The sequence below is a fragment of the Anas acuta genome, chromosome 5 (assembly GCF_963932015.1).
Source record: "Anas acuta chromosome 5, bAnaAcu1.1, whole genome shotgun sequence".
Taxonomy (NCBI): domain Eukaryota; kingdom Metazoa; phylum Chordata; class Aves; order Anseriformes; family Anatidae; genus Anas; species Anas acuta.
In genome coordinates this window covers 26,261,703-26,288,088 of record NC_088983.1, presented here as the reverse complement: position 1 = coordinate 26,288,088, position 26,386 = coordinate 26,261,703, and the positions used below count along the sequence as shown (strand labels likewise).

Genomic DNA, 26,386 nt, shown 5'->3' with positions numbered 1-26,386 from the left:
TATTACTGGGATAATATCCAGGACACCGTGTAAACAGGAAAATATAAAACATGCTATTGCTTCTGTGCCTAAGTTGAATCCATTTAAGGTCACTCTTTATAACTCTGCTTTACTCTCCATGCTACTTGGCAATCAAGAAGGCGCGTGAGTCAGGATGCACTTGCTGTCAACGGGAACATCGGCACCTGCTGAAACGCCTGGGGTCTTGGTACCCAGTCAGGTTGCATTTGGCTGCAGAAGCATCCCTTGAATGCCTCTGAATACCAATTTCTCTGCAAACAGCAGAGCTGCATTTGGGCATCATCTCCTCTGGGCAGAGTGAGGCTGCTGTACCATCCTCGATCTATGTGAAATCAACTTGGATATCTTTACTTCTGTGGTTTAGTTTTCCTATTCAATCCATACTCTGCCTTTGGTTACCAGAGTTCGCTGTGAAGGCAAGAGCAAAAGCTGGCACCTAAAAGTGAACCACAAATTCTAATGAGTCGTGGAAGTTAAGGCGTGTGTGTGTGTGTGTGTGTGTGTGTGTGTGTGCTCAGGAGAGGATACAGCATTTCTAGGTGTGGAGTCAACGTAGACAGGTAGAAACATGTTAAGCGTTGCATGATTGCTGTCCTGATGTGTAAAGTGGTGTCATTGGTAGAGTTTTGCATGATGATGTGTGTGTTGCATCAATCTGCACAGTCGTGCTGTAACATGGTATATAAATATTCCCAACAGCATTGTAACTGCAGCACTACAGAAACCCTCAGTATTGTAGAAGGTAGTTCTCAAGAGTTAGGTACTGCCTGTCTCGAGCAGTACAGTAACCCAGGCTGCTCGAGCTTCTGCTGTTATTTATTAATCCATTACAGCTTTCTCTTCTAAGTAGCTGCCACTTTCTATTCAGGGGAAGGGAATCTGCAGGAAACCAAGAAACATGTATGCAGCTTCTGCATTTGAGGGAAGAGGACTTTGAGACTAATTTACACTGAGGACTTTGAGACTAATTTAACCTGTGTCATCAGCAATAATGTAGGGAATATAAGAAGCAGCTTCCATTATCTTTGTTGCTTTGATAATGGTGTTGAATCTGCTTCAGCGAAATGACTGGGCTCGGTGGAAAAGTGACAGATAGGGTTGGTTTGGTTGTTAAATTTCCGGGAGGCAGCACCCTGCCCTCCCTGCTGCACTGGTCGTGCTGGGGAAATACCTCCCATGTCCCGGCACGGCTCACTCTCCTGTGTGGCGCCTAAGTGCACATGTTTTTTGAGCTTCTTTATCTGCAATCTGGAAAAGGGAACTAAAAATGATCAAACTAAATCAAATACATGTATTGATGGTGGGAAGTGTTCCCTTGCATAACCCCATGGAGAGCACTCGTGCTCAGCCCCGCTTGATGGTGTGCTCAGGCCAGCTCTGTACCTGTGGTCAGTGGGGTGGTTTTAGGTTTCCTCTGCACTTGCACAGCTCCGGGACTGGGTGGGAGGCAGCACTGACAGCAGGTGAAAATAAATAGCAGCAACACTCAGCAGTTTGTTGCTGTTATTAGCAGATACCAGGCCGTAGGTGTGTTTTGCTTTTAAATGGCAACCAGTAAAACCAAATGTTCAGAAAATGTCTCACATGATTTATTAACAACAAATTTAAACTGATTTAAACTTTCTGGTTTCTTCTTCCTGCTATAGCTGTAGGCAGGTGAGCCACCACCTTTTGCTGAGGGCCAAAGGGTGTGCCTCTGAGCACAGCGTTTAGGGATTTCCCATCCGACAAATGGGAAAACACCGGCTGTGTCCAAGGAGAAAGGTTGTCTTACAGAAAGCTAACCTTTGGAAAAGGGACGCGTGGCGCTGGGTGATCTAGTGATGAGAGTGGATGACTGGCTGTAGGAAATCCGTACCCTGCTCTGCTCATGGTTCCCTGTATGAGGTGGAGTAATTCACCTGCCTTCCTTGTGCTGCATCATGCACTTGTGTAAAAGGGAGATTTAAGTATGCATTCACTTCATGAGGCTGTTGTACAGCTGAAAGAATGAGGATATGTTTTCCAAGGGGACAAGGACTGTCTGCCCCTTCAACTTAACTCCGGTGTTTTAGCCTTGTTCAGTTGTGCAGAATTGGGCATGGGGGTTGCTGCAGAACTATTCCCAGGAATTGGTAATGAAGCATTCCCTTCCAATGCAAATATGTTAATAGTTAATCCTCACCGGAAAAGTGATTCTTTTAAGGTATAACTTGATGATTTTTAAAATATAAAATTACCAGCTACAGCATTTTCAGTTGCTCTATTTCACATTGGCAAAGCTTGGACTTTTGTAATGTGGGATTGTATAACGTGGCTAAACCCCAGCAGGTTGCTGTGGGGTTTGTGCTCTCTGGTTCCTCTGATCCAGAAGTTCCTGCCCTTGAGTGTGAGCTCATGGCCCCACGAAAAGAAGGTATCAGTACAACTGAAAAATTAAATAAAAAAAAAAGGTGCATTGTGCTATGAGGGCAGGAGCGTGGTGGTGGAGGGGAAATTCCATGAAATTGCATTGGTGCAGATACAAAACAAATATTCATTTACTTGCGGGGAAATAGCTGCCTGCCTTTATCTCCGGGACTGTCCCAAGGAAAGATAAATGTATGCACTCAGCCAGGCTGCTGTACGAGCGTGCTGCTCTTCCACTGATCCACAGCTTAGGGTGCAGAAATAATAACCAGAGCATGCACACTGTACACATGCATCCATTTTATGCTTTTCCTATAAAAATTAATAGCAAAATACTTCAAAGATCCACGTTGGGAGATACCATACATGTGTGAGCAGTGGTTTGCACTCCAGCACTGATCTGTGTGCAGTTTCATACTTCCTTGTGGCTGCAACCTGGTTCCATCTGAGTCCAATTTGCTAACCTGCTGTGAACACAAAACTGTTCACATTGTCGGTGAGGTGTTTAGGAGAAGCTTGAGAAAGATCTCATTAAACGAAGACTGGGACAGCACAGTGATTATTTAAATGTAGCTGATAATTGAAAGGGATTGCAAACAGATCCCATTCTGCAGCTCCTAATGAGCATGAATTTTGTGGGGAGGGATCTAGTGATCTCTACAGACAGTTGATTAAAATGTCTCTGGTTCAGAAAGAAGCATGGACCCTGATGTGCACTGTCAGAGGAAAAGAAATAAGACTCGATGAAGTGATAGCTATTTATATAATCCGGTAGGACTTGCAGTACCTTGTTGCGTGGCAGTGATGTGTGCAGCACAGCAGCAGTTCACAGCTTCCTGGTGCTTCTCTGGCTCAGCTGCATCTGGCCACGTGAATTGAAGGAGTCAGCCTAACCATGCTCATTTTCTCTTCCCTGCAAAATGGCAGTTCACAGTTCTACTTTTCAGAGAAAATGAGGTTTTCATATGCTCTGCTGACCAATTTTGAAAGATAATATTTGTAAATAGTGATAATACTAGGTGGTACTATTATATATGCTATTATAATATCTGTTATATATTTATAAAAGCTCATTCTTTTACTAATTTTGTAATCCTCATTCTTGAGAAAATGAATAACGTGGGGAATGTGTGTGCTGCACATTTTTAAATGTTTTCCACACGCTGCTTTTTGAACAATTATCCAGCTGAACATCTGAGGTTTGCTGCCCAGCTAGTGTGGGAACATGCAGAGGGTGCCTCTACATGGAGCTGTTGCTCATAGAGCTCGACAAAAAAGCTGCTGCCTATAGCAAATGTGCATTGTGAAGTGGCAGATAACAACTCTCTAACTTTTGGAAATATGAGATTAATAAAATACTCTTTCTTTCTAAGCGAGATATCACTACTGCTTCTTTGTTAACAGTACTATGTTGATTTTCCTCTATGACTAAAGCGAGTGTTATTATTGTGTGTCTCATGTCTTCCTTTCTTGAGAAGCCGCCAGGCGTGGGAGTAGACACACTCAGGGAAACCCCCCACATAAGTTCTGTGTCTCTCTGTAGACCACCCTTGTTAAGTGCCCAAGCCCAAAATGAGATGAAATGCTGTTTTGTAAAGTTGTGTCAGGCAAGGGGGTGTGCAGAACAAAACTATTTGCATCTTGTGAAATCAAAACCAATTTCTATCTTCTGTGTTTTATTTGTGTAAGTAAAGTTTAATCTTTGTGGCAACTAGAGGAGGGACAACATGCTGTTATGCAGGCAGGAGATTCTATTTGTTTTTAATGGTGAGTCCAGTTGATTTTATTAAGATTTAAGGCTGTTTTGAGTTTGTCCATTGCAAAACTGTAGCTAATTTATACCCACACCTCTTTTTTTTTTTTTTTTTCCCAGAAGCCCTTCATAGTAGAGAACCATGTATTCTAATAAACTGTAGGAGAAGAAGGTCCATCTGACTGCCAGATATATGGCACACTTGGTTTGAGCTGACTACAGGTCCTCTGCTGAAAGGGGCACTCACACTTGCTGGCCTCACCACCTCCAGTGATTTCTTCCCATAATTTCCCCTTGTGTCAGGTCTTTCAGTAGTGTGGCTTCAAGCTCAGCCCTGCAGAGAATAAAACAATCTCTTGTTGGATTGGTGAGCTCACAGGTAGCAGGGACATTGCTAGATCCCGTGCCACTGAAGTGGTGGCAATGTGTGGCTTGAGACAGGAATGAGTGGGAGCACCCCTTCCACTGCTACTTCCAGGTAGGTCAAACCAAAGGCATTGCCAATTTGGACTCTAGGGTTGCAAGAAAAAATCTATTTCCTGGAACAAAGGCTGATGATAACAAATAATGATAATGATCATAAAAGGAGAGGAAAGAACAAGAGAAAGAGAAAGGTAGTTGGAGGTATAGCAGGGAGAAGAGATAATAAGGAAGAGGGAAGTAGCTAGAAAAGCAATAAAGAGAGATTAGAGTAAAATCAGGAGATTGCACATCAGCAAACAGAGTTGCACATTAGGAAACACCTTTCCCTGGAGGTTGAGCATACAGTCCTTGGCCTTCAAACATGATGTTCAGTCTCAAGAAAGAGTTTTCCTCTTTCTGGGCAGTATTCAAACAGCATTGCTTTGTGACCAACCCGTGGTGCCAGTCTGTAGGCTGAAGGTCAGTCTGTGCCGTCACCTCTGGGCGAAGCAGGGAGGGGAAGCCAAGGCTGCAGTTGTGGCCCCGATGCCCGCCCAGAGCAGCACATATTGCTGAACTGGCACAGCTCAGAGGCAGGCAAAAAGTCCCTCTGAAGAGCTGCCAGCATCGCAGTGAATTTGTCACCTCAGGATGTTGGTTCGTAAGTGGGAGGCTGGCCTGGATGTGGCTTTCACAAACCCTTATTCCTGAGGTCACGAATTTCCTTCTGCTGTAGCTTGCTTCTTCCCCACAGGACAGCCCAGATCAGATGCAGTTCTGGGGTTTGGACAGCAGGTGGGGCTGGAACGGCTGTGGCTGGGGCTCGGTCCTCTCCAACACCAACAAAGGCTTCTCTGCTGAATCATTCCCAGGGCAAAATACTACTTGAATCCCAAAGTGATTCAGGTCCCTCAGCTGGCTCTGGATTTCTGAAATCTCCTACTGAATGCAGGCATGTCAACCTGCAAGAGCTGGAAAGGCTGAAAATAGCAATGCATTTTCTGTGTTTTGAGAACAGCTTCCTACAATCTTTTTTGTTGTTGTTGTTGTTTCCTTTGTTATTATGGACTCAGGTTACTTATCTACATAACTTGTGTTGCAGGTAAGAACTGCAGGAAACGAGGGTATGCCAGAAGTCCCTCTACCTGACATGCAGATGTGAAAGTGTTTCCTGCCATTCTTGTCTTACAGCTAAGGAAATTGTTGGTTTTGCTTTTGTTTTCTGCAGCTATTTGAGGCTGTCAACTGCCTGGCAAAAAACAATGCCCGCTTGCTTGTGCTGGGCCGCAAACACATGCTGGTCAACTCTTCAAACTGGAAAAGAGAGATTATGAAGGAGATGCAGAATAAGGCAGACTTCTTCTTTGCTGAAAATATGTAAGTTGAAGAAAGAGGCTAAGCTTGACAGAGATCAACACCTGATTTATGTGTCTTTAGTCAGTATTAACAGCTATAGGTTTTAGTACCTTTACTAGTATCTCCAGTTTTATACGTGCAAGAGAAACATATCCCTTGCTATACTTGCTGCAAACAATGATACATATTAAAAGATGCATTGTGTAAAATTTCATCACTTAGAATTGGGCTGACATCTGTATGGTTTCCCATGATATGTAATTGTTGAAAGCACCGCCAGGGATCACACTGGCCTGAATTTGCAGCATACCTGATAACATCTGTTAACTGTCGTGGTCTGCTGTGTAACCCTGCTCAGGGGGAGATGAGGTTTGTGCCTGCCCAGTGATGCTTGGTAGCAGAGGAACGTGGAGAGTCTGGAGCAAGGAGTTCCCTTTTGCTCCTGCAGTAGAATATTTCTGAGAGTGGAAACAGACTGACTGCTCCTGTCCACTCAAGCTTGTCCAAGACTGTAAATTATTTACTTGTCTCTGCCTCCACCCCAGTGTCCCCCTCCTTGCCCTGCTTTTATAATGAGTCTCAGTCTTCCTTCAGTGCCAGCTCCACCTAGTTTCCATCTGATTTGGGCTCTGTTGATCATTTGCCTGTCTCTGCCACTGCTCCTGTGTTCTCCCAGTTCCCAGAACTTCTGAACACGTTCCTTGTCCCAACAGCCAGTCCAAGTCTCTTCTGTCTCCTTCTTTCAGATCTGTTCTTCTGCATCACCCTTCTAGTTCTTGCCCTTGTCCTCTTTGCTGTTGAATCACATTGCTTTCTTTTCTACTATCTAAACACCAACAAAGGGGACACAGTTACCACAGGATGGAGAGGAGAGCCTCACTTATCTCAAGTCATGTCACTTGAACTATTAGAGTAATCCATAGCAATCAGTAAGTTGTTTGAAGCAAAGTTCTGCTTCTGAACCTTCGTCAGCCAGGGGGTAACTCCTGCCCATTATAAATGAACTTTTAGAGGTTTTTCCCTAAAACTATTTCAGTTTAATAGCAGCTAATATTGAATACATTTTGCAAATAATTGTCAGGCCTTTTTGGAAGTTCATTCACCCATGAGACAAAGACTCACAGATTCATGCTGTTGATGGGTGATTATTGTTTGCAATCCAACAAAGTTTTGGGGCTACCCTTACTAGTTTCAGTAGTTCTGTTCCACATACTGTACTGTTAAGTTTTATAGCAAAAGATGATATCATTGTATTACCAGACAGTGATGAGAGGGAAGAGTGCTCTGTGTAGCACACAATTTTTATTGTAATCTCTGACTTCTGGTGCCTCATGGTAAGCAGAAGTTATTTATTTTATCAGGGGCCTAGAGTAGCAGTGGGAATTTTCAGTGATGCTGATGAATAAATCCCAGGTCAGCCTTTGATTCATTTCCTGCAGCCAGTTACTGCCTTGTGAATGATGTCTGTCTTTTCCATCTGTTTTGTTAAGTTCTGAAGATGATGCCTTCTTGTTATATGCCACTCTTCGATCCGGCAAACACTGCAAGTTCGTTACGAGAGACTTCCTCCGGGATCACAAAGCTTGTCTTTCCGACAGCCTGACGCGTCATCTGTTCCGTAAGTGGCAGCGTGGACACCAAATAGTCCTTTTTCCTTCTGTAGGAGGAAATCCTATGAAATTTTTGGTAAGTTTTCTTCTACGTTCAGAAAGCACACAAAGCATGTTTGTTAAATATATATGATTTCAAGCTCAGTAGGCAAAAAGATTTTTGTTGGGATATAAGAGGTGGATTTGGCTCAAAACTTCCATTTTTACTGAAAATTCACTATATTCATAAGGCATGACACAGACTTGTTAATGTTAAAGAAGCAGCCCTTGGAAAATACAGGCATTTCAGTATTCACTGTAATATTATCCTAACATATCTGTAAAGTTTCATGAAAGAGAGCCCAGAATAGTCATGTTTGTAGTTGATATTTAGCTACTGAAATCACAGCATACCAAGCATTATATCATCGTATAGCAGAATGCTCTACTGCTTTTGTTTAGGAGACAGAAGTCCTCGTGATCCATAAAAGTATATTAACAGGAGTGCAGCTGTTCTAAGATTTTTCTACGGAAAAATTCATCACGTGCCATTCCATATCCTACAGTTTCTTGCTGTCTGATCCCTCTTTGTTGTTCTTGCTGGCTTAAAGGAATACTGCACATACGCAGATTCATTTCCTTGCTGCTCAAGTTAAAACTGTAAATTAATGTTCATCACTTCTGTCAGACTGCAGAGATACAGGCTTATAAGCATGTAAGACTGACAGCCTTTCATTCAGTGCTGCCATATACATTTCTTTCTATGGAAGCAAAAATTGGATGCAGGGTTACCTGAGTAACACAGCTTTAGTTGCATTTTGTTTCTTTCTTTTGTTGTAGCAGGGCTAGTAATTTTCACATCTTAATTCCCATGCAGGTTTTGCGTATCGCACGTTCCCAGTTGCAGACTTCCAAGATTATACATACACAGTTAAAATGTGTTCTGAGAGCCATAATTGCAAACCAATTATCTTTTCTATTTGGGTTACGTATGCTGAGTTAGTATATCTGTAACAGAGTAGACCAGAAGAATAGTTTTTATTTGGCTGGCTGCTTTGGAACGTGCTATTGAGAACCCCTTTTCTTATATCCTCCTCGGCATAGAGCAAATCATTTCTGCAAAGAGGTGCAGTGGGAGAACAAACACAGGATGTCATTAATGTACTTTATCAGTTCAAACTGGTAAACTCCACACCCTGAGCTAAATCCCAGTTGATTTCATTTAACTGAACGGAAAAACTTTGCTTTCTCTGAAAATTCAGTGCATTATGTTCAAGTCATTATTATCTGGTGGAGATTGAAAACGGATTTTTTTAGCCATTTATAATGACCCCTAGACCACAAAATACTGAAAGATGTTTTAGTTTTTCCTTCAGTGCTAAAATTTATAATTTGTTTGTTGTGGGGAAATAAATGAAAGTTGTTAAAGAGATGAATCCATGGAGATTTCTAAGGAAAATGTTGGAACTTATAAGTAGCTATAAATGGTATTTCAGTAGCGTATCATGGAAAGTCTAAAACCAAGATTTGTTGTGTTGTTGTTTTTTTTTTATCCTACAGCCTGCTTTCAGTTATGACATTGTGGTACAGACTACAGGGGACACATGGCATATTCCCTATAAAGACGTTTATGAGGAAAAATATTCATATCGAGTGCCAAGAAAATGGCTCTGCCTTCATCGGAAGTACGGAAGAGTGTAATTGCACAACCTGAAATTTCTTCTTTTTTTTTTTTTATTTTAATCCCTGCTGCCGACTAAGAGAACAGAATACACATAGAACAGCAGCACAATTACAGGATTACTGTGTGAGGCATGTAGCTAAAGAAAATTCATTAACTGCGTTTTGTCAAAATCATTCTTGAAGTAAATCTGTTAATATCAGCGGGGGTCCATCAGGGATGAATTAGGTCCACAATTTCCATCTTTACTGGCAATTTCTGTAGCCTCAATGTGATTTTGAATTAAAACTTGTTTTTCCCTCCTGGAATTTCAGGTTTTGTGTTTTTGTTTTTTTATTTACCTAGTTTTGCTCAAGCTTTTCATCTACACTGAAATTCATGAACTTTGTACTTTAAATAAATAAACAAGACTTCCAGAGCGCCTTCAAAATTGGCATGCTGACCATGCAACAGTATTGCACACGATCCAATAAATAGAGGTACATGGGCCAAATGGCATGTTTACTATTCATCAGGCACGCATAGCTCTTAATACTTCCTCACATTAATTAGAATTAATTTGATTATATAGAATGTGAAAGATTTGTTGTAGCAACATATATTAAGTTTTTGTCTGTAAGAATGAAAAAACAACTAGTGGAATATTGTCTGGTTCTTTCAGTCTTAAATTTGCTGCTTCTGACAGGATTTTTATCACTGGAATAATTTGCTTATGGAAATACTTGTTTTTTCTAAACAAAAAATGGCAAAAACTAGCAATTCAATAATACGACAATTAAATTTTGTGCAGAGATTTTAGTGAAACCTCTCCCAAAGCACGAAAAGTAGTATCTATTACAGTGATTGTTTTGTAAGTTGTCATTTGTGTTTCTATAGTAAATGCGTTTATTCCATTTACCACTTTTATGCACGCCTCTCTCCCCCAAAAACATGGAAATACCACATTAATCTCAGCTAAAGGATCACATTTTGTCACATTTATCTTGCACACTAAGAAGTCCTCTGTTTGAAACTGAGCTGAATCATGCAGATCTTTTTGAATACTACTTGCAGTTCTGAGCTTTTTCTGTTTGATGACAAGCTCCCTCATGTCTCTTAGCGTTCAAGCATGTTCCCTGCTATTTTTTTCACAACAGGGAGCTGTCCTGACACTTGTTCTGCTCCTGGTGTCCGTTTGTAAAGCGGCAGGTTTGTTTGGCACGTAGTCATGTCCTTCAAATAATGTACAGAAAATGTAGAGGAGCTGGATACCTCTTAAGCTAACCTAGAACCTTGGTTTTAAATTCATCAGGTTGCTGGTAGAATTCGTGACAACCCCCTGTTCTGGCAGAATGTGCCAGCTCTGGTAGGTCATCTGCTTTCTGGAGTCCTCTGGGAATGCAGAGATTGGGTCTTCTCTTGCTCCTCAAACTGATTTACTTCTAATTTGTCAGAAGTTTGTCTTTACAATTCTCTAAGTCCAACAATTGCCACATCTCCTTGAAAATGCAAATACTGCATTGTTACAGTGTCTGCTCCTGCACAGGACTACTTCATTAGTAACCATTGCTCTGTGGGAGGGTTACCCTCTGATGTAGTTCCACAACAGCAGAAGCTGATCTAAATGAGTGTTGTTACTGTCCCAGTGTGGTGCTAACTTTGGTTGTTCTGCAGTCCTAAGCAATTCAGAGCTGAGTCAGCTGAATGCAAATGCTATAAAACTTGTGAGACACATTCACTGAGGTTTGTATTTTGTCTCACCCTGGTCATTAACAGACACACATAATACCAACATCTAACCGGAATAATTGCATCCCGCGCTTCCTTTTGACCGAAACCAGACATGTCCTTAATCGCTCAGGTTTCATCTCAAAAACTGTTCTTAGAGAGATAGGGTAATGCTTTCTAAATATTAACACTTCCTGAATACACAGTCTTAGAGTGAGTAGTATGTGTGCTTTTCGTGTTGCTGTCTATCATGCAGAGGTTCTGCAACAATTTTAATCCATGGTCAGGCTATGAAACGGTTACTTTTTCAGTGCTCTTTCCTTTTTATTTGTACTGCAGGGGATGGAAAGAGTTTGTTAATCACTGGCAGGATGAAAGGGAGCATGGAGTTACGTGCTTCAGAACGTGTTTCAGTGTAGGAGTTGATTGAATCATTTGACAGCTTTTGAGACCCTGTGAAGCATTATCAGGTGGGGTGTCGCTGCAGTTCTTCCCCATACAAATGAATTCCCCTGTGCAGGAAATTTATCCTGAAGCCCACGGTGCCATTGTCGTAGAGCTGGGCAGGTCATTTTGACTGGGACCATGTTCACCTTGGGGAATGCACCAGTTATTTAAAACCAGTCAGCCAGAAGAATATACTACTAGTTGTGTGATTTAATACACTGCCTAACGTGTCAAAAGGCAGGGAGGCTTACAGTTACCCCATGTAAATGAAGTACTATAGTAAGTAGTTGGGTTTAGTTACTGCATATGAAAATTTTTCTTTGAGAGAATGTAAGAAATTGGTTGAAAACCTCAAAGCCTTTTTTTTTTTTTTTTCTCTGAATACATGAGTATTAGAATTAGCTGAAATAATACAATAACACAGTACTGATGCCATCAACCATTAAAGCAGTAAGTTTTCTCAGGGCAAATATTGAACAAACCAGCCAGAGGGAACACAATTTGGAAATCTGCAGCAGGAAGATGTCCCAGGATTAGTGTGAGAATTATTATGATTTCATTTTTAATTATGTTTGCTGCTAATGCACTTTGTTGTAGCTCCTTATAAGGGATGAACAGCCTCCTCTCTGGAATGAATGAGGACATGTTAGTGACCTAACCACAGGCATTTTCAATTTCATGCCACCTGTTTCTGGATATTTCAAAGGAATTCTGGGGTGTTTTATTGGCAACCTGAAAGCCAAACCAAAGCAATCTGCTAGCAAATCTACTGACATCTACCAGATCTACTTTACATCTTGTACTTATTAGTACTGTTGTACAGTGAAAAAACAAGGATTTTTAATGTCTTCCTCACATTAGCTTATCAGATTGATGAGTCCACATTGAAAGCCAGGAAGGCAAGTTCAGGTAAGTCCTCTGAACATCGCAGGAGTTGGTGCCACCATAACCATGGCAAGTGGCTCTGGTGCCCTTTGCAAGCACTCTGGGTGAGAAGAGTCAGACAGAACAACACTTAACTTGGCCTGCCATGTACCATGAGAACAGAGACACGCTGGGAAGACAGAATTGAGGAAGAGTGGACTGATTCAGCCTTTACTGTAGTTGTTTTGTGAATAGTTTCATCTCCATGATTGCCCATTTGCTGTTTATTATGTTAAAAAGATGTGAGAATAGTCTTTCGCAGAATCTTGCATCACAGACTTTAATATGGTAGGTAAGAAGTGATGAATATTACACCCAAAATACTTGATAACTCTTCTGAAACAAAACCATCATTTGGAAGCTATATGGATGGAGAAAACTTCTGGACACTGTATCCCAAGAGTAGTATCACTTCCACTCTGTCATATCCATGGTGTTGAGTAACTGTTTAATCTTAATCTTGGGTTTAATCAAATATTTAGTCTCTCATTTCAAGCAGTTAAAAGTAATGGATTTTCTCACTTGGTTACTTTTTGGCAATTGGGCTGAATTCTCTCCATTTCTCCATCCCTTTTTTCTCATTGAGAATAAAAACAAAGAACGTGACATTAAATTCTAGTGTTACAGTATGGAATAGCTTCGTGTGTGGTAGGAATTGGAAGCCAGGCACCCCTGGCATGGGGAAGGGGAGGTCTTAAGGGAAGCAGGTTGTAAGAATCGTTAGTGTTGCGGAGGGAGTGCACAGGGACGGGGTGCTTGCTGGCTCTGTCAGTGCAAAAGTGGCATCAAACGGTGCTGGCGAACAGAAGGCTCATACAAAGGGTGAAGTTTCAGATGCAACCACGCAGTGCGTCATGGTGCTGAGCCACCCCTTGCCAGGGCCCGTCATGGATGCGAGAGGTTCACATGAGTTCACAGGGAGACCAGCAAGTTCATGAAAGAGAAATCCAGCAAGGGTTATTAAATAACTAGACGCTATCTCTGCCCCGGGAAGTCCCTCCAGACGGCTGGAGACAGGGAGAGCATTGGGGGAACGCCTCATGAAAGGCTCCCTGCAGCCTCAACAGCTTCTGGGGCTGCTTCTGGCCACAGCTGGAGACAGGGCACCGGGCTGGGGACTGCTGAAGCCTCTCCCTAATGAGGGGGACAAAATGTCTCTCGCAGCGTGTGGTGAGGCGCGTTGTTCTCCCATTGTATTAATAATTAAGGAGAGCTCTGTGGAAATCGTTAAAGGAGGCCTTTTAATGCGTGGCGTGCACCTGCCGCAGGAAAACGCGTGCGGCAACACTTTCAAATGGAGGCTCGGGACATCAAAACGCAGCCTTCCCGGCTTTTTTTATTGAACTCTGAGGGAAAATAACAAATAACGACAGCGCTTCCCACACAGCGCCGGGGAACTCCGCGCGCCTCACCCACAGCCGGGGCTTTCCCGCCCCGCCAGCCCCGTCAGGGCTCCCCCCTCCCGCCCCGCCCCGCAGTGCGCATGCTCGCCGGAGGCGCGCGGCCGAGCGGCGCGGGCACGCGCGGCGGGGCGTGGAGGAGAGGCGGCGGCGGCGGCGGCGGGGAGCGCGCGTGCGCGTGCGCGTGACCCGGAAGCGCTCCCTCAGCCGCCCGTCCGGTAGCGGCGGGGCCCTGCACGCTGCGCGCCCCCCGCGCCCCCCGCCCGCCATGTCCCGCGGCTCCAGCGCCGGCTTCGACCGGCACATCACCATCTTCTCGCCCGAGGGACGCCTCTACCAAGTCGGTGCGTGCCCGCCGCCCGCCCGGCCCCGGAACTGCCCCGTCACGGGCCCGGCCGGGGCAAGGCCCCGCCGACAGCGCCCGAGGGGGAGCGGCCCTGGGGGAGGAGGGGAGTGTGGGGGGGGTGCGGGGCGCTGCTGCAGGGCCCCCGGTGGCGACGCGGCCGCCTCGCAGCCGGGCAGAGCTCATCCAGCCCCGCTGCGGCCCGGGGAGCCCCGCGGCTGGGCCCCACGAGGTGTTGTGGCCGCATCGCCCTGCTGCTGGCGGCCCCCCGGGCCTGGGGGCTCTGCGGCTGCACGGCCATCGCTCCCCAAGGAAAGGAGGATGCATGGAGCAGGCAGCGCAGTCCTGCATGGCCCTTACAGCAAGGCACAGCTACAAGCATGTCCGTGTTTGGGTGGCTATGCATCAGCAGAAAGTCGCCGGCTGCCTACGTGCGGTGCCTTCTCAGTGCCTGTCGTTTATGTAAGGCTGGGATGCAGGTGAGGCTGGTGAGCCTTACACATGCAGGCAGTAGGAACAACGCTTCCCTGCACAGGGTGTCAGTGGAGGCACAATGGAAGAGGCATGGAGTACGGCCTTCTGTTGCCATTAAAATGTGCTGGTCGGCCTGCATCACCTTTCTGGCTCTTTCTCTGCTGCGCTGCTACTTGCTGAGTATGGTTTCAGCATCCTGCAGCAACGAGGGAATTGAGCCTTCAGTTTCTGCCCCCTGGATATATGCATCAAGTGTTGTTAACCATTATGATAATATACGAGAAGAGTCCGTATCTTCCATATCTTCTGCCTGTGTCTGAGAAGCAAGTTCCTGCATGCCTATTTGAGACCATCTGTCCAAAGGTGTTTTGAGTACCCATCTGTTAGGGGAGTATAGGGAGGGAAGTACTTAGGTGTGCATAGTTACCTTCAGGTAAGCCAGACCTCACTCTGCCTGCAGCCAGGCTGATTATTTGGGCATGGTGCCACGCAAATCTCTGTTGGCTAGCACCTAGCCACAGCATGGGCAGAAAACTGCTTGTGGTCAAATGTGTGAATCTTTCTTTCTGAGTTCTATACATCCTTGTCTGTATGCTAGATACAGACTATTAGGTGCTATCGAGTATGGACACATCTCAGCCTTTAAGGCTGCCTTAAAACTTGTTTGTTTGTTTGTTTGTTTGTTTCCTCAGAAGTTTTTACCTGAACAGAGATTTCCAGTGTAGTGATACTGGCCTGAAATGCCAGCGCTTTGCCTTGCATCTGTCTTCTGAAGCACAAAAAGCTTATGTGCCTTCAAAGTGTTCTCAAAATAAAAGATAGCAGTTATTTCTAATGAATTTCTTGTTTCTGTGATTAAAAGCCTTCAGAGAATCAGTGCTGTCTTGCCATCTGTTAGTTCCAGTTATCAGAGCTGATGTTTCTTCTGAGGGAACTTCTGGGAGGTGAAGGAAATGGCAGAATTTCTGATGAATAGCAGAAAACAGACTTTGCTGCCAGCAGCAATATTTATTTGGACTTGCTATACTGGAACAGCCACTTCACCTTTTGGCTTGTCTCTTTGAACACAGCATCACAGGTAGTGATAGGAACAGACAAAGGGGGACAGCGCAGGCAGGGTGCCCAGGACCATATCCAGAAGTGCTGCCTCATGTTTAGACAGGACCTCTGGTGCTCCACTTTGTGCCTGTTGCCTCTCCTCCTGGCACTGGGCACCACTGAAGGAGCCTGGCCCCATCCTCTTTGTGCCCTCCCTGCAGGTATTTAGGCACACAAATAAGCAGGTGCCAAACGCCCCTGGCCTGGGGCTTCAAACGTGGGCGTTTGTGGGCAGTGCTAGGGCAGTGCTAGTTGTGTCTCAAGGCTCTGTGCTTCGCTGCAGGCTAGCATGGGTATGCCTTGGGAAGGCAGGTGGAAGGGGTGAGCAAGATGGTGCATCTAGTGGAGGGAAAAGGGGAAGGTTCCTTATGTTATGCTGAGGTAACCAGTAAATGCTGGGAAGTCTGAGAGCACAAATACAGAGCTCTGGGTACGTGGCAGTTACCCCTTCCACAATGCCGACTCGGTATCAGACACTGACTTTTTGCAAGATACGTTTTTTCATTTTCAGGTGATTCCTGTGCTGTTGTGCAGTTTCTCCCACAAATCTGAACGCAGCTTTTGAAAAAACTTTATTTCCTGCCCCTACTGTGTGTTTTTTTTTTTGACAGTAGTGGTAGCAATGTGTTCTGGGTTCCAGCCTCATTCACGTAGCTAACAAAAAAACTGGTCTGCATCTAACTAGTGCCTGAAACTTGCTTTTCCTGACCAGATATTAGGAAGTTCTGAATGTTTATCACGTATTGCCAGATAAAGGTTTTTAAAGGCTCTTGAGTCTTTTGAAATCATTAATGAAGGGAAATTTATTTCTTGGAACATATCTCGAAAATCTTTATCATTGTCTGATTAATGCTCTTTAGTAAGCACGTGGATTGATTTTTGTATTAAAAAGCAAATAAAAGCATTGCAGCATTTGAGCGTCAAGACACAAAATGTGACAATGAGCTGGAAACTCAGCTACTCTGCCTTGCCTGTTATTTCAGTTCTCACCTGTATTCATTAAAGTCTCCAAAAGAAAATTACATCCTTACAATGGCAATAACACTTGAAACACTAGATTCTGCCATGATAAAATTTTTATGTAGGGATTTATGGTTACTGTAGGTTAATGTTGGCCTGTGCAGAACAAATTCTGTTGCTAAGTGCTCTAATTGAACAAAAAGGCCAATTATTAGAAATGTTTGAAGGAAGCAATAATAGCAGTTCTGTGAAGACAGACCAGTGTAACTTGCATCAGGAAGTCTTGCTCTTTGTGCTAAAGAGCCTAAAGACAAAGTGGTACAGAAGTGCCTGCTGTTAAAAAGGCCAGAACTTGGTGAGATTTTTATGGGGGGAGGTGTCAGAGTTGCTTGTACTAATATCTAATAGTATTTTTTAATAACTTTTACATCTTTTTCTAGAATATGCTTTTAAGGCCATAAACCAGGGCGGACTTACGTCCGTAGCTGTCCGTGGGAAGGATTCTGCAGTAATTGTAACACAGAAGAAAGTACCTGTAAGTCTGCTCTTTATATAAATATAACATTAATGTTGTGTATTAGCATTGACGCATATAGATGTTTGAACTGAATTTCGTGTCATTCTGCTTACTGTCATTTCAGCTCTGTTTAGTGCTCAGTTGTACATTTCATCCCCACGTCCTGTGATTTTTCTCTGCAGCTGTTGAAGGGATAAAGCTGAACTAGGGGCTAGGCTCTGGTGTACCTTGGTGTATGTGCAGTATTCTGGCTCGTAAGGGTTGAGCTGTCCAAAGTCAGTTTTCTGATTTCTCTTCCTTAGTTCTTGCTAAGAAAGCATAATGCCAACAGCACCACAACAGCCTGAGTGTTTCAGCACAGTGGTGATGTACTGTTGATGAAGGGGAGGAACGCTTGCATTTGAAGGGCAGCATGCAAGAGGAACTCCAGTGTTTATATGCCTTGCTCTCAGAGTTGCTTCAGAGGGAAGAGGCCGTTGTGTTGGTCATGCTTTAGCTGTCAGCATTTTCCAAATACTGAGGTTTTTATCTTCCTCATTATTTTATTTGTTCTTTTGTGTGTGTACAGCAGTAAGTAGTGGAGAACCCAAAGGACAAGTTTTAGCTGTTGATTCTTCTGGGCTCTTTGGTAGCTACCAGTTTGTTGTACTTGAAGGCCTTATTGCAGCCTTAAACTAAGAGGGACTAGATTTAGATTAGATACAAGGAAGAAATTCTTAGCTATGAGGGTGATGAGACTTCTCAGGTTGCCCAGAGAAGCTGTGGATGCCCCATCCCTGGAGGTGTTCAAGGCCAGGCTGGATGGGGCTTTGAGCAGCCTGGTCTGGTGGGAGGTGCCGTGCCCACAGAAGGTGGGTGGTGGAACAAGATGGTCTTTAAGGTGCCTTCAAACCCAAACCAGTCTATGATAGCATAGCATATCTATGACAGCAGATTATTTCTTCTTCTCTTTAGGACAAGTTACTGGATTCCAACACAGTGACTCATTTATTCAGCATTACTGAAAATATTGGCTGTGTGATGACAGGAATGACAGGTATTTAATTCACTATCTTTTTAAGTATCTGGAATGCCTGTGGTTTTTGGTGTTTTTGTTTTTTTTTTTTTTGGTTGGCCAACTGTGTATTGCGTAAAACTGAACCTGTGCTCTAGGAAACTTGTTACACTCAATCTTAGTCTTAGAGAACTTGTCTAGTTCTAATGTATTTTTTAAAACTTAGAGTTGGGCGTGGAATTTGCATTCTCAACCAATGCTAGGAATAAATGTGGTCCACGTTCATTGAAATTAATAATTAGCTCTCTCCCTCTAGCTGACAGCAGATCCCAGGTGCAGAGGGCCCGCTATGAGGCCGCTAACTGGAAGTACAAGTATGGCTATGACATCCCTGTGGACATGCTGTGTAAGCGGATTGCAGATATTTCTCAGGTCTATACGCAAAATGCTGAAATGAGACCTCTCGGTTGCTGTAAGTATAGTATATGAAATCTCTGTTTCATGTCTAAGCTTGCAACTTTGAGTATAAGCAATTACCCATTTTTAAATTGTGCAAAATGATATGAATGTAACCAAAGGAGTAAGAGGGGTGAAGAGGCAGGTGAGAGAATAGTGTTGGAAGTCTTGAACTGGAGCCATGATTTTACCATTGACTTAGCATTTGGATTTAATGAAATGATTTAACTGCTTTAAAACATGTTGCTATTTCACCTTAGTTTTTATGAGCCTAGTCTGTTTGCACAGTGATGGCTGTGAATGGAAGATGCTCTTTTTACCAGTGTCTGTGTAAATATCACACACACATAAAGAATGCAGGTTGTGAAGATGTTCAACTTTTTTTTTTTTTTTACTCTGAGTTGTGTGTATAGGCTAAAAGTAAGCTAAATTGTTGCTTTTAACTTAACCATTACCTGTGTAATGTAGGGAAGACACAATAGTTCACTTGCAAAGATTTCTGCACCAATCTGGCTCTATAATAGCAAATGCAACCTAAGTTTAAAAAAAAAAAATTGTGTAAAGTTTTCTGCATATACTTGGTTGTCCTTGTGTTCTGAGTTTGGTTCTGACTTGTTTTTTTTCCTTACATTTGACCATGAGTAATGTGTAACCGTAGTGTTAGACTGCCTGGGAACTGGGGTAAAAGACTTAATGTTTCCTCAATTGCTCGTTCACTAGACGTTCTGCCTAGATTTCTTTTTGTGTCGTTGGTTTTCTTTTTTAATGAAAGTATTTTCAGAAGTGATGAATCACTTCTGGTAATCGTACTAGGCACTAGCACTTCTTACTAAAGAATTAACATTCAGGGTTACACCACAGTTTCCATGATGGGGCAATTTTTGTAGGTTTGTACGCTTGTAATGTTCGGGAATGATCATTTATTTTGTTGCTTGGCATTTTCCATGCCCTGATACCACTGGAAAGTGAACTTTTTTCAATCCAAGAAGAAAAATGTATTTTTCCTATCTTTGGTTTGTAAAAAGATGAAACTTTTTTGTTGCAGCAGTAGCTGTTCAGAAGCTGATAGCTATAACTGCTATTTAAAAGTTGCACAAGTATAAAGCTAAAAGTACTAAGATCCTTTTTTTTTGCAGTTGTTATTTTTCAGTTATTTTTAATATGTATACTATAGAACTCTAAATGTAAAAGTGTAGCTGAATATAGCTGCGCTTCAGAGGTTTGACCAGTTTATGACTAGATGTAATGCAGTGATTGTCAAGTTAGAGTCAAGAACTCAAAATTGCTGTTTTAATATTTCACTTCAGCATATCGTGAAGATGCTTTCTTGTTAAAGACATCTTAACCGAATGTCTGTTTATGCTTTCGAAGTGTCACCGTCACATAATACACAGGATGTGAATTGTGGCTGGGTGAGCCTTGTGTCAGGATTAAACTTGTATTTCCTGACTTTGTGGTTCTTTACTACTGAGTCTGGCCAAAACATTGCTATGTTTAACGAGCAGCTTTCTTGGGGGGTGACAGAAATCTGGTCTGTTCTAAAATGAGCTGCGTGCCTGGTATGAGACATTGGTGAGAAATGGTGAGTTAGAGATAAAGGAGTCACAGGTCTAGGTATTGGACTGGTTTCCAAAAATGAACTGCAGCATGCATATGTCTCTTAGGAGAGGAGTATCTTTAGTGGTCTTCAGTTTAACAGAACAGAGAAAATCAGAAAAAAATATTAACAAATTTTCCCTTCAAGGTATGATTTTGATTGGTATTGATGAAGAACACGGCCCTCAGGTGTACAAGTGTGACCCAGCAGGTTACTATTGTGGATTCAAGGCCACAGCTGCAGGAGTTAAGCAGACAGAGTCGACCAGTTTTCTGGAAAAGAAAGTAAAGAAGAAATTTGATTGGACATATGAACAAACGGTAGAGGTAGGTTGGTGGAGAGTAATATTTATCAAAGTATTTTTAATGATTGTTGTCTGCGCAGGTTTGTGATACAGAAACGTGTTACACGTTTCCTGTTTTCTTACAGCTCTGTATTGCTGCCAGAGCAATTATAGCTATTCCAACCAGAAAATCTTTTGAAAGTATTTGGCAAGTGTTTGGAGTCATCTAGTCTGCTTTTTCTGCGTGTATTAGCTGAAGTGGAATCCACATGATTCTGGGCATATCAGTGGTTTTTGTTGTGTTTTTGTTTTTTTTTTTTTTAGTGTCTGTTAAAACAATTCTCCTGTTAAAAAGCATTTCAAACAAGGTGGGGGTTAGTGCCTATCTGTCAGTTCAGTAAACACAGCAACAATTACTGTGCCTGCTGTGAAAACTGTTGTTCAAGGCCCATTATAAAAACATACCCTGTTTATCCAACAGATTAATGAACTGTATAATAACCCTTACTTTTTCACTTACACTGTAGAGACCTGTCTAAACAGACCTCTTCCATGGCGCACCTGTTTCTCCTGCCTGGTCTTGTTCAGCTCCCATAATGTTAGGTTTCTTGCATCACAAGATCAGTGGAAATGAAGTATAATAACCTAAGCAATTGACCCCACTGTGAGATGAAACAGACTTGTATTAACATATATGCGAATGCTATGCAAATTCAGAGCTCCAGCTAAATTGCTTCTGGAGTCTACATTACTGTGAAAAAAAAAAACATTTAAATGGGAAGTTCTTCAGTGTAAATGCACCAGTTTAAAATGTCTGTACAAAAGTATAATATACTGATTTCTTAATCTGTATTATTTTTTTTTTTTAATAAAAGATCTTGAGAGGATAAATACTTACAACAGACGTTGAATGTATTTGAAATTCTGTCAGAGACCCTATTTTATCCTGGTTAAATAATCTTCACAGTAAATGTATTTTTCTGACACTGCTTGATTATACTGTTGAGATGTTCTTCATCATCAGAAAGTTCACACAACTTTTTTTTTTTTAAAAAAAAAAAAAAGCTTGCAGTGCTTTAAAGGTAGTTTTCCATGGATAAGTTGTGTTGTGTTTGTTTTCTTTTAACAACTTGGCTTCCAAGCAATCTTCTGATAAGGTGTCTACATAGTTTCATACAATTACTGCAGAATCAGTGTATTGTCAACATACTGGAAATAAACTTAAGGAAAGTCTTGTCTGGTGTTCTATGCTTCCTAAAACAATACTGATGAGAATTATATGCCAGGATGTCAGAATAACTGATTTGGTAAGCATCTGGCTAAATAACTGTTTTACAGAACTCGTTTTTGTGCTCACTCGTCATTTTAGGAATACATCTTCAGCATTATTATGGCTTGACTGTGAAGTATGAGTGAGAATGCAAAGAACACTTTTTAAAACCGGTGATGATTAGGATGGGGAAAAAAAAAAGCAAGTTGTAATTAAATGCAATTTCTAAAAACAGGTGGTGTAATTTTAGTTAGCAGAAGAAAAGCCAAGATGGAAGCTACGCAAGTGATGTGGTTTGTGTAATCCTAGATTGTAACGATGATGTCTGTCTTGATTGCCACTTAGGAAACATGTTCTGTCCTTGGGACCTGGGGTTTTAGTCTTCACCTGATAAAAGGTTTTAGTTTTGTCTGTCTTTTTTTTTTTTTTTTCTGCTAAGAAAATTTGATTTTTGTATATTGGGTTTACGAGAGAGAAGGTGAGAGGAAATATATTTTGTAACAAAGGAAAACTATTTGAAGCTTTACAGCTAACGTTTTGAGGTAGAAGGAAATAAAACTAGAAGAGAGGATAGTTGTTAATGCTAGGTCTACTAAACAATACTTCAGTGCTTTCTGGTTAATGACATATTTTTTTTGGTCATCTTTCAGACAGCAATAACATGCCTGTCTACTGTACTATCCATTGATTTCAAACCTTCAGAAATAGAAGTTGGTGTAGTCACAGTGGAAAATCCTAAGTTCAGGTAAGTGGTCAGTATTGATAAAACATGGTATTTGTCTGGTTATGTGTGATTAGTTTTAACTTACTGTGTAATAATAAATTTAGAAAGAGAAAATTCAGAAATTTAAAACCATGTTAAGATTAATTTCAATTTTTGACCTGGTGAGGGGATCCAGTGGAGAAAAGTATTGTGTTTGTAAAAGTGTGTTTTTTTTTACATGGTTAAAACGTGTTTGTGTGTTCTAGATATTTATTTCATGCTTAAAAGATTAAGTAGTTTTGTTTATAGTAGTATCTGGAATTTGCTTTCAAATCACAGTCATGACAGCTAACTCAGTTAAGTCTGTTATATATCAGGGTTCATTCTGAAAGTCCCTTAATTTTTTTTATCCTTTTCTAAATGGGAAATGACTCTTGCTCATCTCATCATAGTGTTTAGGAGCTCTAGTATGTAGTTAATAGGTTATGCATTTGTATGATTTGAAATAATCTATTTAAATTTGACAAGATTAAAAGATTCTGGGTTTGAAACCACTGTGCTGATTCAGAACTCGATGAACTTTTACTTTCCAAGTACACTGTGTTCCAGCCTACTGCGAAAGCGAGACCTGCCATTTCCTCCCCTCCCCTCTGCCTCTACTATTGTCTGAATCTGAGGGCAGCCTTCTTTGTGCAGCATGGTTACACAGACAATACCTGGAAATCTTCCTGCTGCGGGCTATATCTCACATCAGATACAATGTGCTGAACAGCCTTCCCACAACACAGCGTACAGCTGTGGAATTACACATGAAAGAATGGGAGTTCTGGGGTCTTTTAGTTAATGCAGCAGGACCTTCTAGGTGTATGTTATTTAAAATTTGGCTGAGTCAGACTTGTTGCAGAGGAGTTCAGTTAATTTTGCCTTAGTTTTTCATTGTGTTTTGGTTTTCTTTGTCATTAAAATAAATAAAAATAAATGAGGGGAAACGTCCTCTGCTGCTTTAGTCTAGCTACTCAGTAGGTGGGGATTGGAGAAAGACTTCAAACTTTTGGGTCCTACAGGTGCAGGCTTTCTAATGCTTCCTAATGTGTAAAGTTGACATGGTGATGTTGGGTCACTTTGCATTTGGTAGTGAATATTTAGGACAACAGAATAGCACAGTGTTTTTGAAAAAGCATACAAGAGATCCACTAACCCCTTTTTTAAATTTTTTTTTCTTTTTTTTTTTTGCTGCTCAAGGCTCTAGTGCTAGCTTCCTGCCAAACTTCATGTATCTGTCTTACGTCCTTTTCAGAAAGGATGGGTGACATGCAGAACTAGAAGGCTGTAGAAGCCTGTGTCTTCCTTGCAGTAACTGTGCTAACTGCCATGCTCATTCTTTTAAACAAGGTGCCAGCTTGCTAATGTGTTACTGACGAGGAATTAAGTGTTCTTTTTCTACCGTTTGCTACTTCTTTGCTCTCTATGCTTTTGATTCCTTCTTTATTTTCTGAAAATAATTTAAATGTTGTTTTGTGGCCCTGGTAGCAGGGCGTTAAAGTTTGGAAGATGCAATGTGTAATACTGATTTGTGTAGATACTAGGTTGGAGTTGAAGGGGAAGAATCATTGAAGCTATTTAGGATTTCTTTTTGTTCTTTCAGGATCCTTACAGAAGCAGAGATCGATGTGCACCTTGTAGCTCTGGCAGAGAGAGACTAATTAGCTTTCCCATTTCTGTTGTCTGTGCTTCTCACCAGGATATTTGGTGAAAAGAAAACACTTATTAACGGATTTAGATTATGGAATTAAAACAATGTTCACTGTATGATGTATTTTACTCTGTACAAATAAAACAGAGGTTTTTGAAATACTTGTTGTCTTTTAAAGTATTTTTCTTAACTTTCAGTTCAGTGAAGTTCTCATCAAAATGCTTGATGACTTTGAATGTTTCTGTGATTATTATATCTGTTAATTGTATTTTATGAGCACTTTTATACTTGGTTCTGTATTTTTCATCTGAGCTATATGACTCCTAGTGTAAAGTTTCATATCAGCTTGTGGTGTGTGTCTCTTGAGATAAATCTTACATTTCCATGCGTTCTCTTGCCCAAATATTTGAAGGCTTATAACAGTACTGTTTTATCCATGGGAAAATTAAGATGTTGATTTCAAACCTGACAATTTGCTCCAGTTTCTATGAGGAAGTAGGACAAAAGCTGAAGAAAAAAAAAACTGAACTGTGATTCCCAGTGCATTCAACAGATTTATCTGGGGAGTGGGGAGGAATGTTAAGCTTAACAGATGTCAGCTACAATCAAATAGTTCTGAAGCTAACACTTAGGGGAACAGATTCTATATGCAGTCTATGTTGGGATTTGTCAGCTACCTGGTCTGAGGCTTTGAGCAGTGCCAAAAGCAATTAATGATGGAGCCAACAGACAAAGTCCATGAGCAAGAATGTCTCTGGGAAGCAATTCCACTTGTCTTTAAAGGTTCCAAGTTAGGAGGAAAGATAAGACTGCAAAAACTTGAGTCAAGGTAAAGGAAACTGCTTTTTTTGTCTTGCTGGAATAGAAGAGGTTTCAGTCTCCACAGCAAAAAGGGAGGTGATAAAGTTGCAAGGAAGGAGATACTGAGGGGAAAGTGAGGACTACCAGATACTTTTAGCCGTTGGGTGGACGTGAGAGCCTTCCTGGAAGAATGCCAAACTAGTATGATTTAGCATGACAGAAGAATTGAAGAGCTATTTGTATGCTGGCTTTCATCACCCAAAGTTCTCTGCAGTTTCCAGGACCTTTGGGGAAGGCCTAGTAAGTTATCAGGAACTGGGATTGCTTAATATTTTTTGCTTTACTTTCACATTTAAGGGGCTTAAAGTGTAATTTTTCAAGTTCATTGTAGTAAAGGAGATATAATTCAGTGTTCAGCTCTAATAAAAGATAAAGCTAAGTGTATAAATGAGTTGAGGAAATTCTGATACTCACATGTTTGTCTTATGCCTCCAAAGTAGTGTGATTTGCTGACTTTGCAACGTTTCCAGAATTTCCAAGAGCATCTCTAAATTTCAGCTTCCATCATGTCAGATACTAATAGTAATGGATGGTTAAAGTAAAGCCATCCTTGCCTTTTCTTTTTTTTTTGGTGGAGAGGAGTGAGGGGGGATGCATTGGTTATCTGAGAATTGTGCATTGTGTAATGGTTGACAAAACGTAGGCTAGTGGCACATTTGGAAAGGTTTGTATCTTTCCGAGTGATGGATGAGTTTCAGAAACTTCCCTGAACAAAACTTCCCCAAACCTTTCTTCCTAATAATACACTTGCAAAACAACCTGGAATTTTGAGTATGCTGAAATAATTTACTTTGCCATAAAACATACTCCACTCACACTGTGTTCTTCATCAGCTTTGCTTATGTATATCAACTTCACTAATGACTTCATGAACAAAGCTGATTAAAAGGAATATGACAATCAGAGAACCATATGACTAGAGCACATTTGCATAGAGTATTAAAGATCCTTACAATGCCTTTAATTCTAAATTTTGGGGGACTCGTGATTGTGTAACTTGCATGTTTTTTCTGATAGCAGTGTTTGCTCATGCCTTATGCTTTTGCATGCAGAACATCACACATGGTTTTCAGAGATGAAGCAAGCTGTCTACAGTCTATTCATTGGGAATGTTGCATCCTCTTTTTATAAGCAAAGTTAAAATTACAGCAAGTGAAATACTCTGTTTTTCTTGGTGTCTTGTCCTGTAATTAAAATTCACAATTCTCACTTACATAACGATGGGGATTTTCCTTTTTCAGTCAAAGCTTTTTATTGCTTAAGGTAAGAAGGCTACACAAAAGATAGATGGATACCTGACCTCATGGGGAAAACCCCGTGTGTTACAGATACATGTGTATCACATTCCTCACGCCCTGGAGCAGATAGCATCTGCAGCCAAAGTGCATTAGCCATGACTGGTGTTGAACTGTACCTGGTGTCACCTGCTGGTCCAGGACTGGCTCTTGGTGAGAAACTTGGGTATGCGT

General features: G+C 41.7%; 2 protein-coding genes across 3 annotated transcripts in view; both read left to right on the top strand.

Annotated features, from left to right (window-relative positions):
• Positions 1 to 10,087, top strand: part of PRORP (protein only RNase P catalytic subunit) — a 46,325-nt gene extending 36,238 nt beyond the window's left edge. For both annotated transcript variants that reach the window (XM_068683342.1, XM_068683343.1), the window contains 3 exons: positions 5,793 to 5,941; positions 7,411 to 7,606; positions 9,070 to 10,087. In XM_068683342.1, the coding sequence (XP_068539443.1) occupies positions 5,793 to 5,941; positions 7,411 to 7,606; positions 9,070 to 9,210 (486 nt within the window). In that variant the 3' untranslated portion in view covers positions 9,211 to 10,087. The remainder of the gene's footprint in view (positions 1 to 5,792; positions 5,942 to 7,410; positions 7,607 to 9,069) is intronic.
• Positions 10,088 to 13,827: 3,740 nt separating this feature from the next.
• PSMA6 (proteasome 20S subunit alpha 6) lies at positions 13,828 to 24,217 on the top strand. The gene is made up of 7 exons (XM_068683349.1): positions 13,828 to 14,012; positions 16,984 to 17,078; positions 18,015 to 18,096; positions 18,371 to 18,526; positions 20,255 to 20,433; positions 22,311 to 22,405; positions 24,009 to 24,217. The coding sequence occupies exons 1-7, from the start codon at positions 13,937 to 13,939 to the stop codon at positions 24,064 to 24,066; spliced, it is 741 nt and encodes a 246-aa protein (XP_068539450.1). The 5' UTR covers positions 13,828 to 13,936; the 3' UTR covers positions 24,067 to 24,217.
• Positions 24,218 to 26,386: the final 2,169 nt, after the last annotated feature.

Bases quoted from the DNA above. Each gene is read 5' to 3' on its own strand.
- PSMA6 (XM_068683349.1), top strand. From the start codon at position 13,937: ATGTCCCGCGGCTCCAGCGCCGGCTTCGACCGGCACATCACCATCTTC. The intron at 14,013-16,983 runs GTGCGTGCCCGC...ATCTTTTTCTAG, and splicing joins GGGACGCCTCTACCAAGTCG to AATATGCTTTTAAGGCCATA. The intron at 22,406-24,008 runs GTAAGTGGTCAG...TTGTTCTTTCAG, and splicing joins GTGGAAAATCCTAAGTTCAG to GATCCTTACAGAAGCAGAGA.